A 13469-nucleotide genomic window follows, 5' to 3' on the forward strand; every position below is an offset into this window, starting at 1 on the left:
CTAGATGTAGAACATTTTAAGCAAATGTTCTACCACTCACCTGCACTCAAACCCTCAAGAATCCTTGCTTTTAAGAACAAATCCCAGGTCAAGATGTCTCAGTGGGTAGGTGTGCTTGCCATTCGAGCCTGGCAACCTGAGTTACACCCCTGGAAGTAATGCACTGACCCCACAAAATTGTCCTCTTACAGATGTGTGTGGCATGCACACCCACATACACACACATGCACACACAGACACATACCTAATGAATTTTTCAATTTTTAAAAATGTTACTTTAATGTGTGTGAATGTTCTGCCTTTGTTTAGGTTTGTGCACTGTGTACATACCTGGTGCCCTAAGGGGCAGAGTCACTATCTCCCCTGGAACCAGAGCTACAGAGCATCTGAGGACAACTTGTGGGAGTCCATTCTCTCCTTCCACCATGTGGATTCTGGGGATCAAACTCCAGCTGTCAGACTCTGCTGAGCCATGTTGCTGGCCCTGCCCCTTGATTTTTACGTGAACTATTATAAGCATTCAGCTAAGTGAAGACAAATTGCAAAACCATCCCAGACACATTGTCACCCTGGGGAAGGCCCCTGAGATGGCCCAGAGGGTCAAAACACTTGCCACTAAGCCTGACGACCCGAGTTCAATACCCAATACACACATGGTGAGAAGAGAGAACGGAGTCCCCCAAATCCCCTCCTGATTGCCACATCTGCACTGAGGGTTGTGGACACACAAGAAATAAATGTAATAGTTTTTAAGATGGTGGTGGTGTTCCCTTTAATTCTAGCACTTGGGAGGCAGAGGCAGGTGGGTCTCTGTGAGTTCGAGGTGAGCTTAGTCTACAAAGTGAGTTCCAGGACAGCCAGGGCTACACAGAGAAACCCTGTCTAAAGGGGGGGGGGGGGAGACTTTCATATTGTACATATTTTTCCCATTTTGATTTTAATGGATTTATTCATTTTGACATGGTCTCACTTTGAATCCCTGGCTGGCATGGAACTTGATATGTAGACCAGGTTTGCCTCAAGACTTCTGACTCCCTTAGGGCTGAGATTTAAGGTGTGTACCACCACAGTGGGCCCAAGATCAAACTCCTTTTTTTTTTTTTTCTTTTCTTTTTTGGAAGTGTCTGGGACAAGGCAAAACTTACTCTCTTCCAAGAGGGTGCATTCAGAAGAGCAAACAGAGAGATAGGAAGTGCACTTAGTTTTTATTCTCGCTCAGGTGGTAACTGTGTCTTTTCCTCATTGGCTGGGGTCAAAGATCAAACTCTCAAAGCATTGCTCTTATATTTCAAAATGGTCACAGTTCTGCTTAGAAAGTGTACACTCACATGTTTTACAGCGGGTTAAACCAAAATGCTGTAATTAACCAACATGCTATCACTTTTGAATCATAGACATGGCTCCTATATCTGAGTTTTAAAAAAAGCATGTTTCTAGACATGAATCTGAAGCTTTCAGTGTTCTGCGGTATGAGACATTCATTCACATAAACAAAACAGTTGTAGCCTTAAATATGCCCACTACTCAAGCACAGACCTCCAACAACAACAACAAAAGATCGAGGTTAAAACAACCTTTGAAGATTTATTTTTATTTATTAGCACATGCCTGCCACATGTATGCAGTCACCCTCAAAGGCCAGAAGACCAGAGAAGGTCACTGGACCCCTGGAGCTGGAGTTATGTGTCCCGAGACTTTACGTGGTTGCTGGAGACTGAGCTCTGGAAACACACCACATTCTTAACCAATGAGCTGTCTCTGCAGCCCATCCTTGTTGATTTTTGTCTTGTGTATCTCCCTCACTGGGAATCACTGGAAGGATTACTATTCAAGAAATCAATGAGCTGAGTTTCATCTATTCTAAGTTTATTTTCTGCTATACTACTATGGAAAGGGGGGTTCACAGGAGCTTTTTCTTTTCTTTTTCATTTAAAAATCATGTATTTGAGCTGGGCAGTGGTGGCGCATGCCTTTAATCCCAGCACTCGGGAGGCAGAGCCAGGCAGATCTCTGTGAGTTTGAGGCCACCCTGGTCTACAGGGCGAGATCCAGGACAGGCACCAAAACTACACAGAGAAATCCTGTCTTGGAAAACAACAACAACAACAACAACAACAACAACAACATATATTTGCTGGGCATGGTTGCAGACACCTTTAGTTCTGGCACTCAGGAGGCAAAGCCTGGTCAATCTCTTGAGTTTGAGGCCAGCCTGGTCTATATATCAAGTTCCAGGCCAGCTAGAGCTATATAGTGAGATTCTGTCGAAAGAAAGGAAGGAAGGAAGAAAAGGAGGAAGGGAGGGAGGGGAGGAGAGAGAGAGAGAGAGAGAGAGAGAGAGAGAGAGAGAGAGAGAGAGAAGGAAAATCTCAAGTATTTTTGCTAGATACTGTGGTACAGGTCTGTAATCGAAACACTCTAGTGGCTGAGGCACACACACGCAGTGCTGGGGAGATGGCTCAGTAGGTAAAGTGTTTCAGTCACAAGTCTGGAGCTGCATGTCAGTCAATTTAGACGATTTGGGAGCTCTAGGTTCAATGAGAGACCCAACCTCAAAAATAAGTCAGAGGAAGCCAGGGGTGGTGGTGCACTCAGGAGGCAGAGGCAGGCTGCCTGGTCTACATATCAAGCTCCATGACAGCCAGAGCTACATAGAGCGATCCTGTCTCAAAATAAATAAATAATAATAATAATAATAATAATAATAATAATAATAATAATGCAGAGGGGGCTAGACAGATGACTCAAAAGTTAAGAGCATTTGTTGGTCTTGCAGAGAACCAGGGTTCAGTTCCCTGCATCCACATGGTGGCTTCAAACCATCCCTAACTCCAGTGCAAGGGAATCCTATGCCCTCTTCTGGCCTTTTCAGGCACCAGGTACACACACTATGCACATACATATACATACATACATACATGCAGGCAAAGCACTCATACACATAAAATAAGTAAGTCTAAAAAATAACAATGTAAGCCGAGTAGTGGCGCACACTTTTAATCCCAGCACTCAGAAGCAGAGGCAGGTGAGTTCAAGGCCAGCATGGTCTACAGAGTAAGTTCCAAGACAGCCAGGCTACACACAGAGAAACTCTGTCTCAAAAAAAAAAAAAAAAAAAAAAACCAAAACAAAAAAACAAAACCTTGACCTTTACATTCACCTGCACATACATGCACACACACAACCTCATAAAAAACTGCACGACACACACACACACACACATCCATACACACATAAGGCTGGAGAGATGACTCAGTGGTTAAGGGCACTCACACTACTCTTCTAGATGTCCTAGGTTCAATTCCCATGTCCACATGGGGGTCACAACTGTCTATGACTCCACTTTCAGGTGTACAATGTCACCTGCAGGCACCAGGTGCAATATGCTACGCACACATACATGCTGACAAAATACTCATACACACAAAAAATTCTTTTTGAGGGGAGGGGGAGGGCTGGAGAGAGGGCTCATAGGTTAAGAGCACTGGCTGCTCTTCCAAATAGTCCTGAGTTCAATTCCCAGCAACCACATGTAGCTCACAACCATTTGTAATGAGATCTGGTGCCCTCTTCTGGCCTGCAGGCATACATGCAGGCAGATCACTGCATACAAAATAAATAAATCTTTTTTTAAAAAAAAAAGAATTTTAAAAAAGGATTTATTTATTATGTATAAAAAAGAACATTTTAAAGATTATGTATAGTGTTCTGTCTGCATGTATGCCTGCATGCCAGAAGAGGGCACCAGAGCTCATTTCGGATGGTTGTGAGCCACTATGTGGTTGCTGGGAATTGAACTCAGGGACCTCTAGAAGAGCAGCCCTTGCTTTTAATTGTTAAGCCATCTCTCCAGCCCCACATAAAAAATTATTAAAGTAAAATATAAATAAAAACAAATAAATATAAATAGGGGTTTCACTCAAAGGAATTAAATTTATTTATTTATTGTTTATTACGTGTGTGTATGGGCATGTTGTTGTTCTGAGGTGCATGTGTGGAGGTCAGATGTCAACATGCAGGACTTTTTCTCTCCTCCCAACATGTGCCCTAGGGACTGAACTCAGGCTTGGCAGAAAGTGACTTAATACAGCCATCTCATCTTTCCCAAAGTATTTTAAAATTTATTCATTTTTTTATGTATATGGGTAGTTTGTGCACCATGTGTGTACAGTACCAGCAGAGACCAGAAGAGACTGGAGTAACAAACAGGTGTGAGCTGCCCTATGGGTGCTGGGAACCAATCAGCGTCCTCCGGAAGAGCAGTCAGTGCTCTCAATTGATGAGCCATCTCCCCAGGCCCAGAATTTGTTTGTTTGTTTGAGACAGGGTTTCTCTGTGTTGCCCTGGTTGTCCTGGAACTCACTCTGTAGATCAGGCTGGCCTCGAACTCAGAGATCTGCCTGGCTCTGCCTCCCAAGCGCTGGGATTAAAGGCCTGTGCCACCTCCACCACTTGGCGCTTTTTTTTTTTTTTTTTAAATTTTATTTATTTATTATATATACAGTGTTCTGTCTGCATGTATGTCTGCAGGCCAGAAGAGGGCGCCAGATCTCATTATAGATGTTGTGAGCCACCATGTGGTTGCGGGGAATTGAACTCAGGACCTCTGGAAGAACCTCTGGAAGAGCAGCCGGTGCTCTTAACCTCTGAGCCATCTCTCCAGCCCCGCCCCCCCTTTTTTTTTTTAGTTTTTATTTAAATTTTTTTTTTTTTGTTTTTTTTTGTTTGTTTTTTTTTGTTTTTTCGAGACAGGGTTTCTCTGTGTAGCTTTGCGCCTTTCCTGGAACTTGCTTTGTAGACCAGGCTAGCCTCAAACTCACAGAGATCCGCCTGCCTCTGCCTCCTGAGGGCTGGGATTAAAGGTGTGCGCCACCACCGCCTGGCTAAATTTTAATTTCATTTTATTCATGTCTATTTGTGTATCTGTGTGTCTGTGTGCATGTGTGCCATGTGTGGGTGCCCATAAGATCCAGAAACATCAGACTGATCCCCTGGAGCTGTAGTTATGGACAGCTCAGCTGCCCAACATGAGTGGTGGAAATTTAATTCATATGTTCTCAAAGCACAATACAATCTCTTAACAGCTGAGTCATCTCTCCAGTCCCCTAAATAAAAATTTTGTAAATCAGGCATGGGGGCGCAGGCCTTTAATCCCAGCACTTGGGAGGCAGAAGCAGGAGGATCTGTGTGTTTAAAGCCAGTCTGACAAGCAAGCTCCATGCCACCCAGGGTTACATAGTGAGTCCTGTCTATAGATAGATGGGTGGAGGGATATAATTTAAAATTTTTGCCAAATGGGTGGCAAATACCTGTCATCCCAATGGGTGGAAGCAGGATGGTCAGGAATTCAAGGCCAGCCTCAGTTTCATAGTGAGTTTGAGGCCAGTCAGGGCTACCCTCTACCTGTTGTGGGAATTTTGATCACACTGTGACACTCCCTAGACTGTTAAATAAAGTTTACCTTGAATCAGAGGACAGAACTAGTGACTAGCTAGCCAGAATTGGCCATAGAGAAGCCAGCGATTTGAATAGAGAAGATGCACAGGAAGGAAGGGGCGGGGACTTGAGTTTGGCACTTCTTTTTGGTTTTGGGATGATGAAGAGACATGTCTCTTGCTGGGTCTCCAGCCACAAAGTAAAGTCAGCTGGTTGCTTCTCGGCTTCTCTGATCTAGCAGGTTTTCACTCCCACATCTGACTTCCAAGTCTTTGTTGGTAAATAGAACAATAGAGACTTAGTTTAAACCTACATGTTGGGGCTGCAGGACTTGAAGGCCCTCCAGGCCAAGGCCTGAGTGACCGATAGGTCCATGGGGCCACAGACGAAAATTAAAGTATCAGTAGATTCACAGATTCATGTGCAGCTGATAAGCTGACAGAAAAATATCATCTATCTATCTATCTATCTATCTATCAATCATCTATCTATATCATCTATCAATCATCTATCTGAGGTTAAGACTATCTATCTATCTATCTATCTATCTATCAATTATCTATCTATCTATCTATATATATATATATAGGAGTTGCCCAGAGGTTAAGACTGACTATCTATCTATCTATCTATCTATCTATCTATCTATCTATCTATCTTATATATATATATATATATATATATATATATATATATGAGTTGCCCAGAGGTTAAGACTGACTATCTATCTATCTATCTATCTATCTATCTATCTATCTATCTATCGATGTGGATATACATGGGAGATTGGCCAGAAGTTAAGAACAGTCATAGCTATTGCAGAGAACCTAAGTTCAGCTCCCCATATGGCTGTTCACAAACACCTGGAATTCCAGTTCCAGGGGATCTGATGTCCTTTTCTGGCCTCTGTGGGCTCCTGAATGAACTTGGAATACAAACACTCACGCAAGCAAACACACATACACGCAAATTTTTTTAAAAATCCTTAAAATTATTAAAAAAAAAAAAAAAGAAGGCAGGTATGATAGTTCGCACTTGTAATCCTGTCACTGGGGAGCTGAGACAGGCAGATTCCTGGGGCCCACCAGCCAGCCAGCCGAACCCACTTAGTCAGTCCCAGGTCAATTAGAGACCCCCATCTCCAAAACTGAGGTGGATGGTGCCTGAGGTATGACTTCCACATGCTCAGGTGTGAACATATATGCATACAGACAAGTCCACAGCACACGTACACACATACATACACGTTGTAGGTCTGACGATCTAGAACAACGGTAGAAGACTTGCCTAGCACGTGTCCCCATTCTGTCCCAACACAGAAGTAAAGCAAAAGAAGAGCTGTTTGGTGACACAAATCCAAGCAGCTGGGAGGTGGAGCAAGACCAGACATTCAAGGTCAATTTTGGCTACTTAGTCAGCATGGGCTACTTGAAACCCTATTTTTGTTGGTTTTGACAAGACAGGTTTTCACTAGCTAGCTTTGGCTAGCTTTGAATTTAAGAGCTCTGCCTGCCTCTGCCTCCCTACTGCTGGGATTAAAGTTGTGCACCAATACACCCACCTTGAAACCTTTTTTTTTTTTTTTTTTTTTTTTTTGAGATAGAATCTCACATACTCCAGGCTGGCTTTAAACACTATGTAGCTCAGGATGACCTTTACTTCCTATCCCCATCCACCTCCTGAACGCTGGGATTACAGGTCCGAGTCATTATGTCCAGTTTCTGTGGTGCTGGTGATTCTGAAACTCCAGCTCCAGGGATCTGATGCCCTCTTCTGGCCTCTGAGGGAAGCCATACACATTCAAACAGACAGGCTCATGCATACATGTGGGGGTCTCTGCACACACTAGGGCCAACAGAGTAACAACCCCAGCGAAGCACGAAGTAATTCCAGTCCAACGGGACTCAGCAGCGTGTGCTGGTTCACACTCCAAGAGTCTGACACGGGGCCGGGTGGTGGTGGTGGTGGTGGTGGTGGCGGCGGCGGCGGCGGCGGCGGCGGCGCACGCCTTTAATCCCAGCACTCGGGAGGCAGAGCCAGGCGGATCTCTGTGAGTTCGAGGCCAGCCTGGGCTACCAAGTGATCCAGGAGAGGCGCAAAGCTACACAGAGAAACCCTGTCTCAAAAAACCAAAAAAAGTCTGACACGGAACAGGTTATTTAGGCGTTTCCTTGTAATAATTAACTCAATCCCATGTGTAGACAGAGGTTAAGAGTGCTCACTGCGGGCTGGAGAGATGGCTCAGAGGTTAAGAGCACAGGCTGCTCTTCCAGAGGTCCAGAGTTCAATTCCCAGCAACTACATGATGGCTCACAACTATCTATAATGAGATCTGGTGCCCTCTTCTGGCATGCAGGCATACATGCAAGCAGAACACTCTATATATAATAAATAAATCTTTTGAAAAAAAAAAAAAAAAAAAAAAAAGAGTGCTCACTGCTCTTCCAGAAGACCTGAGTTCAGTTCCCAGCAATGGCAGGCAGGTCACAGCTTCCTATAACTCCAGTTCCATATATACATATTATATATTGTATATTTATAATATATGTTTATATTTATATATTTTTATTTTTAAAACATTTAAAAATATTTATTTTAAAACCAAATTTAAAAGAGTAGACCCATTCAAAGTGTTTAAAGTAAGATTAAAGTGGGCATGGTGTTACATGCTTCTACTCTCAGAACTTGAAAGGGACAAGCAAGAGGGCCAGAGTTTCAGACCAGCCTCAGATAGACAGTAAACTTGAAGTCAACCTGGGATACACGAGCCTCTGTCTCAAAATTCCAAAAAGCAACAGAACAAAGAATCCTAGTCCTAAAGTAGATCTTGCTAGATGTAGTGAAGCATGCCTGTAATCCTAGCACTTGAAAGATAGAAGCAGGAAGCTAGGAATTCAAGCCTAGGCTGAGCTAGCTTAGTAAAATGTAAGGGGAAGAATGGAAAATACAAACCTATGTAGCCCAGGATGACCTTAAATATATATAGATATAGAAATAGATATGATATAGATATAGATATAGATATAGAGATGATATAGATATAGATATATAAATAATTGGTTTTTTTTTTTTCCGAGACAGGGTTTCTCTGTGTAGCCCTGGCTTTCCTGGATCTTGCTCTGTAGACCAGGCTGGCTTCAAACTCACAGAGATCTGCCTGCCTCTGCCTCTCGAGTGCTGGGATCAAAGGTGAGCGCCAATACCGCCCGGCTTAAAATTTTTTTTTTTTTTTAAGATGTATTTATTATGTATACAGTTCTGCCTGCATGTATGGCTGCAAGCCAGAAGGGGGCACCAGAGCTCGCTGTAGATGGTTGTGAGCCACCATGTGGTTGCTGGGAATTAAACTCAGCACCTCTGGAAGAGCAGCCCTAGCTTAACCTCTGAGCCATCCCTCCAGCCCCGATGTTAAATTTCTGATCCTCTTGACTCCATCTCTCTCCAGTGTCAGGATTAACAGGCATGCACCACCATGCTTAGCTTATCCAGCAAGGATAAAACTCAGGGCTGTGTGCTTGTCAGACAAGCACATTATCAACTGAGTCATATAACCAAATCCCATAAAGTAGATCTGAAATGTTTAAAAGATACAAGGCAAAAATGGACATGGGGGTCTCAGGTCTTTAATTTCAGAACTGCAGAGGCAGAGGCAGACAGAATCCGGTGGGTTGGAGGCCAGGCTAGTCCACAGTGAGTTCCAGGCCAGTCAGCACCACTTAGTAAGACTTAAAAAAAAAAAAAAAAAAAAAAAAAAAAACCGGATGGAATGCAAGGAGCTGGAGGATGGCTCAAGGGTTAAAAGCACTTCCTGCTCTTCCAGAGGTCCTGAGTTCGGTTCGGTACCCATGCCCTTTGACAACAGCGGTAAGCCCAGCTCCAGAGAATTAATTTGGCCTCCACTGGTACCCACACACGTGGCATGCACATGCACACACACACACACACACACACACACACACACACACACAAATGGAAAACGAAAAAGTCTTTTAGAAAAAGATTTAAAAGGCGCCTGGGCAGTGGTGGCTCATGGCTTTAGTCCCAGCACTCAGGAGGCAGAGGCAGGGGGATCTCCGAGTTCGAAGCCAACCTGGTCTACATGTAGACCGAGTTTCAGCATAGCCACAGCTACACAGAGAAACTCTGTCTCGAAAAACCAAAAAAAAAAAAAAAAAAAAAAAAAAAGATTTAAAAGGCAACGCAACATGAGGCTAGATACTAAAATGGAAATATTTAATATATTAGAGAGATTAAAAGGCATTAATAGGTGGAGGATATAAAATATAAATAAAATGGAAATATTTAAAACATCAAGATTTCAAAACTAAAAATTAAAATGTTACATATATGAATTTAAATATTACTAGCAAGCCAGTTTTAAGTTTTATTTTAAACGGGCCCCTTCCCGGTCATTCCAGCACTGGCCAGGCTGCCTGCCCTACGAGGGCTGCCACAACCTCGGTGCCATCCTGAGTCCTGCAAGAAGTTCCAGGTTGACCCGACTACAGAGTGGTATCTTATTCCAAAAATCCCCAAATGAGAACCCGTGAGGAGACTCGGTGCATGTGCCACCAGGTGGGGCGAGGGCAGTTCTATCTCCATAACCTGCATGGTGGAAGGAAAGGACCGACTTCCCCAAGTCGTCCTCTGACCTCCACTTAATCACCCACACGCCCCTCCTCCAATACATGTATGTATGTATGTATGTATGTATGTATGTATGTATGTATGTGTATCTCTCTGTCTATCTATCTATCTATCTATCTATCTATCTATCTATCTATCTATCTATCTATCTATCTATCATTTTTCGAGACAGGGTTTCTCTGTGTAGCCCTGGCTGTCCTGGATCTCACTCTGTAGACCAGGCTGGCCTTGAACTCACCGAGATCTGCCTGCCTCTGCCTCCCGACCGTTGAGATTACAGACGGCGCCACCACGCCTGGCCATACATTATTTTAACAAACTGCCGCTCCCTGCATTAAATGTTCACCCACGCTGCATCGACTATGGTCGAGCTCCTCGGCTCCTCGGCTCCGGGACCTGAGCTCCCCAGCCCCCACCCCGACGTTGCCGCCGCGCAGGCAGCGCCCTAGCCAGCCCGCCGCCGCGAGGACCCACAGCCAAGATGGCGGCAGCCGCGACGCCGACGCGCGGCCTCCTGCGGCTCTCGGCGGCTCTGGGTCCCAGGTCCTCCAACTACCATGCGCCGCCACCCCCGCGCCGCCGCCCCGGACCCCAGTGGCCAGACCCGGAGAACCTGCTGACCCCGCGATGGCAGCTAGGGCCGCGCTATGCGGCCAAGCAGTTCGCGCGGCACGGCGCCGCCTCGGGGGTGACCCCCGCCTCCCTGTGGCCGTCCCCGGAGCAGCTGCGCGAGGTGGAGGCGGAGGAGCGGGAATGGTACCCGAGCTTAGCGACCATGCAAGAGTCGCTGCGCGCGAAGCAGCAGGCCGAGGAGGCAAGGCGTCGTGCCAGGTGCGTGTATAGGGGCAGGTAACCCACGGCCCCGAAACCACGAACCCTCCAGAAGAGGCGTGCGGAGGCCTCGTGGCGTGGGGTGACATACAGGGTCACTTGGCTGAAAAACAAACTTCTAGGTAAATTCTTGTAGTCACTCAATTGCAGTTTTTGTGTTTTTTACTTTTCCTCTTCCCTTACCACTGAGCTGTATTAACAAGGTCTCACTATTAACCATAATTCATGTTGCCCAGGCTGGCCTTGAATCTAGAATCCATCTGTCTTTACCTTCCAATTATCTGAGATTACAGGCCTGTACCAGGCCCAGTCTCAACTGTTTTATCTTTACTGAATATTCTGTGCAGGAATTTCAAGATGACAAGGGACCCTTGGGAAGACAAAACACGGTTAAGAGTGCATGCTGGGGCCGGGCGGTGGTGGTACGCGCCTTTAATCCAGCACTCAGGAGGCAGGGGAAGGCGGATCTCTGTGAGTTCGAGGCCAGCCTGGTCTGCCGAGCCATTTCCTGGATACAGAGAGACCCTGTCTCAAACACAAAAAAAGGGGGCAGGGAGCCCACGCAGGAGGACACATCAGTTTGCCCCTCCTTATGATGTTTAAGCAAAGCCTCATATAACCAGTTATATTTACTGGAAAAATCTCAAGGAAAGAGTTCCCAGTAGCGGGTACAGGTGGTGCATTTACTGAGGTTGAGCCAAGCCTAGTGGCACATGCCTGTAACTTTGGAGAAGACATGGCTCAGAGGCAAAGGGGCATCTGAGTTTGAGGACGATCCTCACAGCTATTCAGTGAGACCTTTTATCCTAAGTAAACTAGTCATGATGGGCGTACACCTTTAATCCTAGCCATCTGGAGCCAGAGGCAGGTGGATCACTGAGTAAGACTCTGTCTTTAAAAAAAGGTCAGGCAATTGGTGATGGTGCACCCAGCACCCTGGTGGCCGTTCTCTGTGAGTGAGATCAAGGCCAGCCTTTACAGAGTTCCAGGGCAGCCGGGACTACACAGAGAAAGCCTGTCTTAAAGAAAGTTGATTTTAAAAACTATGTAGGAGTGTGCCCTGAAGCACTAGGCCAGTGTGGCTGATGCCAGTAGTGCTGAGTTCTGAAGTCCAGGGCAGACATCTGTGAAGGAGGAACCTGTGAACGAAGAAGGCAAGCCACACAGACGTTTGGACGATGCCCTGACGGTGCAGGGTGCAGGGCAGGTGAAATGTGCTCCTGGTATTTAACCTTGCCCTCTCAACAACTCTGAAAGGACAAGATCACCCTTTTCACAGATTAAACTGAGGCCTGGAGAAGCCACGTCGGCTGTCCAGAGTCATGCTGGCAGTGAAGAATGGAGCTGGTCCCCCATCTGTCCCACCCCAGCTGGATGGCCCTGTCCTGCTATAAGGCTTGATTCCTTCAGTTTTCCTGTCTCAAGACTGAGATGAGTGGACCTACTAATTCTCAGGACTGGAAGAAAATATCCCGTTGTCTCTGTGCCTACATGTGGACCTGGCAGACACAGCATGTGCAGTCAGGGAGGGCAGCCACGACACAGGCATGAGGATGGTTTAGTAGACAGCTGGGTGAACAGGGATGCCTTGGTCTGCCCCTCACTGTCCGCTTTCCTCCGCAGGGAGCAGCACATTGCAGAGTGCATGGCCAAGATGCCACAGATGATTGAAGACTGGCGACTGCAGAAGCGGGAACGCTGGGAGAAAGCTCAGGCTGACAAGGAGCGCAGGGCCCGGCTACAGGCTGAGGCCCAGGAGCGCCTGGGTTACCACGTGGACCCAAGGAGTGCCCGCTTCCAGGAACTAGTACAGGACCTAGACAAGCAGCAGCGCAAGCGCCTCAAGGAGGAGAGACAGCGGCAGAAGAAGGAGGCACAGGCTGCTGCCATGGCTTCTGCTGAAGCCCAGGACCCAGCAGTGTCTGGGGAACCCAGCTCCTGAAAGCCCCTTTCCCAATAAAGCCTGCTGCTGACAACCCCTATTCTACATTCTCCCTCAGGTTGTGACTTTCCTGGGTCCCCTGGCTCGTTCCCCAACACCTGGGCTGTGTTCACACCTGGACACTAGACCATGCCATGAACTTGGGCTTCAGGGATAGAGCAGAGGGACTGGATGAGCAAATAATGAAGGAGCAGATGGCAGTGGAGAGGAAGGCTTCTGTTTACCAACATTAATCTCCAGTAATTAGCCAGTTACCAAGGGGGAGTACAGCCGGCCAGCCTGTATGATAGAGGGAGCGGCAGCCCGGCTAGGGCTGAGCTGGGGCGGGGCCCAAGGTTCCAGAGGGCGGAGATGCTGGGGCCCTCATGGGAGGCTCAAAGGCCTCGTCCCACTTCTCAGCACGGCCATGTCACCTGTGCCCCAGCAGCTCACAGAAGTGAAGCTGGTGTGAGAAGCTCCAGCAGGCATGCACCATTATTAGGGCTCATTTTTAAAACTTTATTCACTTCAAAACCTTTATCAGAGATGTGGTTCTGTCCTGGGGTAGGGGTGGCCTTGGCCTTCAGAACTGATGTTACCTCCTCTCTCCAGGCTGAAGGCCAGGCTAGAAGGC

At 46.4% G+C, this 13469-nt stretch overlaps 1 protein-coding gene across 1 annotated transcript; it reads left to right on the forward strand.

The window, feature by feature from the left end:
* The first annotated feature begins 10521 nt into the window (after positions 1-10521).
* Gadd45gip1 (GADD45G interacting protein 1) lies at positions 10522-12901 on the forward strand. The gene is made up of 2 exons (XM_059264425.1): positions 10522-10914; positions 12538-12901. Exons 1-2 carry the CDS (start codon positions 10565-10567, stop codon positions 12854-12856), a joined length of 669 nt encoding a protein of 222 aa, XP_059120408.1. The 5' UTR covers positions 10522-10564; the 3' UTR covers positions 12857-12901.
* Positions 12902-13469: the final 568 nt, after the last annotated feature.

This window comes from Peromyscus eremicus, chromosome 5 (genome assembly GCF_949786415.1).
Source record: "Peromyscus eremicus chromosome 5, PerEre_H2_v1, whole genome shotgun sequence".
NCBI classification, from domain to species: domain Eukaryota; kingdom Metazoa; phylum Chordata; class Mammalia; order Rodentia; family Cricetidae; genus Peromyscus; species Peromyscus eremicus.

What these genes read in the sequence shown, in the direction of transcription:
- Gadd45gip1 (XM_059264425.1), top strand. Translation starts at nt 10,565, where the DNA reads ATGGCGGCAGCCGCGACGCCGACGCGCGGCCTCCTGCGGCTCTCGGCG. An exon ending in GAGGCAAGGCGTCGTGCCAG is followed by an intron (nt 10,915 to 12,537) that starts GTGCGTGTATAG and finishes TTTCCTCCGCAG; the next exon opens with GGAGCAGCACATTGCAGAGT.